At 40.5% G+C, this 2,795-nt stretch overlaps 1 protein-coding gene across 1 annotated transcript in view; it reads left to right on the forward strand.

The window, feature by feature from the left end:
• Positions 1 to 2,349, forward strand: part of LOC103156780 (protein NLRC3-like) — an 18,187-nt gene extending 15,838 nt beyond the window's left edge. Inside the window, exon 8 of the mRNA XM_016664613.1 lies at positions 2,172 to 2,349. Within this exon, the coding sequence (XP_016520099.1) occupies positions 2,172 to 2,349 (178 nt within the window). The remainder of the gene's footprint in view (positions 1 to 2,171) is intronic.
• Positions 2,350 to 2,795: the final 446 nt, after the last annotated feature.

Here is a 2,795-nt window from a genome sequence, read left to right on the forward strand (position 1 = left end):
GGCTTTTATTTTGAAAGAAAACCAACAGAAAGGTGGGGGAGGACATGGAACCAAGGAGCTACATAGCAGAGGTGTAGTTAAGACCACCGAACCTGAGACCGAGCCAAGACCAAGACCAGCACCCTGTGCTACATGACAGTAAAATTAAGTGTACCAATCAAAATTAGTTCTCAAATTGATCTGAAACATCCACATTCCCATAAAACACCTAGATATTAAATACTTAGAGCTGAAATAAATTTAGCCAGTGTCAATTCAAACTCTTCTTCATTCTGCTTTGTTCTCATCTCTGTGCTACAATCCGTGGTGGTCTCCTGCCATCCCTAAAAAGATAATGCCCTGGGCGGTTGCCCATATTGCCCATGTCAGAAACCACCACTGTCTGCACCATTAAACACAGCATTTAACGGTAAACAACGCTCAACTATGAGCACTGTCCAATGCGCAATAAGCAAGAAGTAACCAAGCAGAGAGGGAGGCGACTGTTCTCATCCTCCCTCCTGCTGCAACGTCTGCCACCATGACAGGAGACGAACACAAAGAGCAATGAGCATGCTCTGCGTTCTTATGTTGTTGTTTTATTTAAATAAATCTATATATTTTTTAATTAAATAAAATAATATTAGCTACTGCAGTGTACCAGAGAATCACAAGAACAAAGAACGGCTCTCAGTGAGGCTTCAGTCCTTTAGGACTTAGTAAAAATCCGTCCAGAAGAATCGGATCATTAGTGAAAGTTATATCACTATACAGCAGACTGGTGACAGCGTTGTCCAATATGTGCGACATATCAATCAACACCTCCGCACAATAATTCAGCGCAGGAGTGACAACTTTTTTTTCATGCAGATGCTACATGTGTGTCTCTGTACAGCTAGCTTTGCTAGCATCACGTCCACGGATCTTACCTTTCTTTAAGCTTTCCTTCCAAGTGACGCTAAAAGTTGGACGAAGTCCCCACAGGAAGCGAAGCGTTACTCATTTTACATGTTGCCATATCTTATGATTTATGCAGCTATTATTTTACTGACGATCAGACAGACATCTTCTCCCGCTCAGAGAAAACCACTGCGCATGCCTGGAGCTCCGCGTGCGAGTAAAGGTGGAGGCCATGGGTGACAACAGACACTAAGTCATGTTATTGCTTGGATTTTACGGCGCCACCTTAAGACCCTGAACTTCACATTTTAACGGACAGAAAGCGCAACGCGACTTGGATGTAACGAGTAACGTAGAAATGTAGTGAAGTAGAAAGTACAGATACTGATTGTAAAATGTAGTGGGGTAAAAGTAGAAAGTATCCATTATTAAATCTACTTAAGTAAAGTACAGATACATGAAAAATGTACTTAAGTACAGGAACGAAGTACTTGTACTTCGTTACTTCCCACCACTGTCCAGTAAGATCAAAATGGTCCCACACTGTGGAAACCTTTCCTTTGAAGCTGCTCCAGAGTTGATGCTGTAAAAGACCAAGAATTTGTTTGGCAAATGCCTTTGACAGATTCGCTTCCTTATAAACACAGTTTGGCGCCTTAATATCATCTCGAAACAGTCTCTATATTGATCACGTGATTTGCTGAAACCAATACGCGCACCGACACGGGTTTTGGTCTATGGGCTTGATGCATGCGCCGGTGCGTCGGTGTTGCTGGTGTTCTGACTATCTGTCAGAGAACACCTGACCCATCACTACTGTTAACAGTGTCACACTTTGGAGGTGTTCTTTTTTTTTTTTTGCTGCAGTAATTGGTCAACAAGTGTGCATAGATGTTAAGATCACACCAGTCACATTCTTAAAAACCCCCGATAATGGCGTCAAACAGAAAAAAGGTTAGAGGCTTCAGAATCCTTTTGTTAATATTATTGAATGGCTAAATCAGAGGTAAAATTACTGTAATCATCCAACCTGACTGGATTAAGGAGGATTTGAGATGAATTGGAGAAAACATAAAGATTTAGCTTTGAATTAGTAAACAGACATCTTTGAGCTTCACTTTGTCATTCTTATGTTTACAGAGTAACAATGGAAGATATAAAATTCTCAGTCTGTATAGACTGCTGCTCAACAGACATGATTTTCCAACTGCTTATTCTAACAGGTGTAACATGTGCTGCACTTTGAGAATATAGGTGAGTTTTTTTAAACTGTGTTGCGTTTGTGTCTGCAGGCTTTCAGGCTGCCTGATCACAGAGGAAGGCTGTGCTGCTCTGGCCTCAGCTCTGACTGTGAACCCGTCTCACCTGAAGGAGCTGGACCTCAGCTTCAATAATCCTGGACAGCCAGGAAAGGAGAGTCTGGCAGCTCTACTGAAGAATCCAAGCTTCAAACTGGAGTCTCTCAAGTAAGGAAATATTTTCTGCAGCCACACAGTGATGATTAATCCTAAACTCAGGGTTGACACAGGTGTAAAATATGGCCATTTACCATTTATTTAAACAAGTTGAACTTTAACAAACAAAAACTAATGCATAATTGGAAAATGGAAGGATCATTCAAAAACTACTGATCAATGTGTTTTTTATTTATTGCAGTATGTATATGGTCATTAAATGCTGGTATTTTAACCTTGTTCACAGTCTATGCTATTTCTGCAGCTATTTGTGTCATGAGAGCCATGACAGAAAAATCAAATAGGGAAAAACAAGCATCTGTTCAGAACTAAACTGATTATACCAGGAAGATTTTAGACATTGGTGACAGAAACTCAGTGATGGGTGTAAAGAAAAGCCTTAAAAACTGACTGAAGTCTAAACTTTATTGTCCATGTTTACATCTTGAAAAACACTGGTAG

This window comes from Poecilia formosa, unplaced genomic scaffold (assembly GCF_000485575.1).
Source record: "Poecilia formosa unplaced genomic scaffold, Poecilia_formosa-5.1.2 Scaffold499, whole genome shotgun sequence".
In the NCBI taxonomy this organism is placed as follows: Eukaryota; Metazoa; Chordata; class Actinopteri; order Cyprinodontiformes; family Poeciliidae; genus Poecilia; species Poecilia formosa.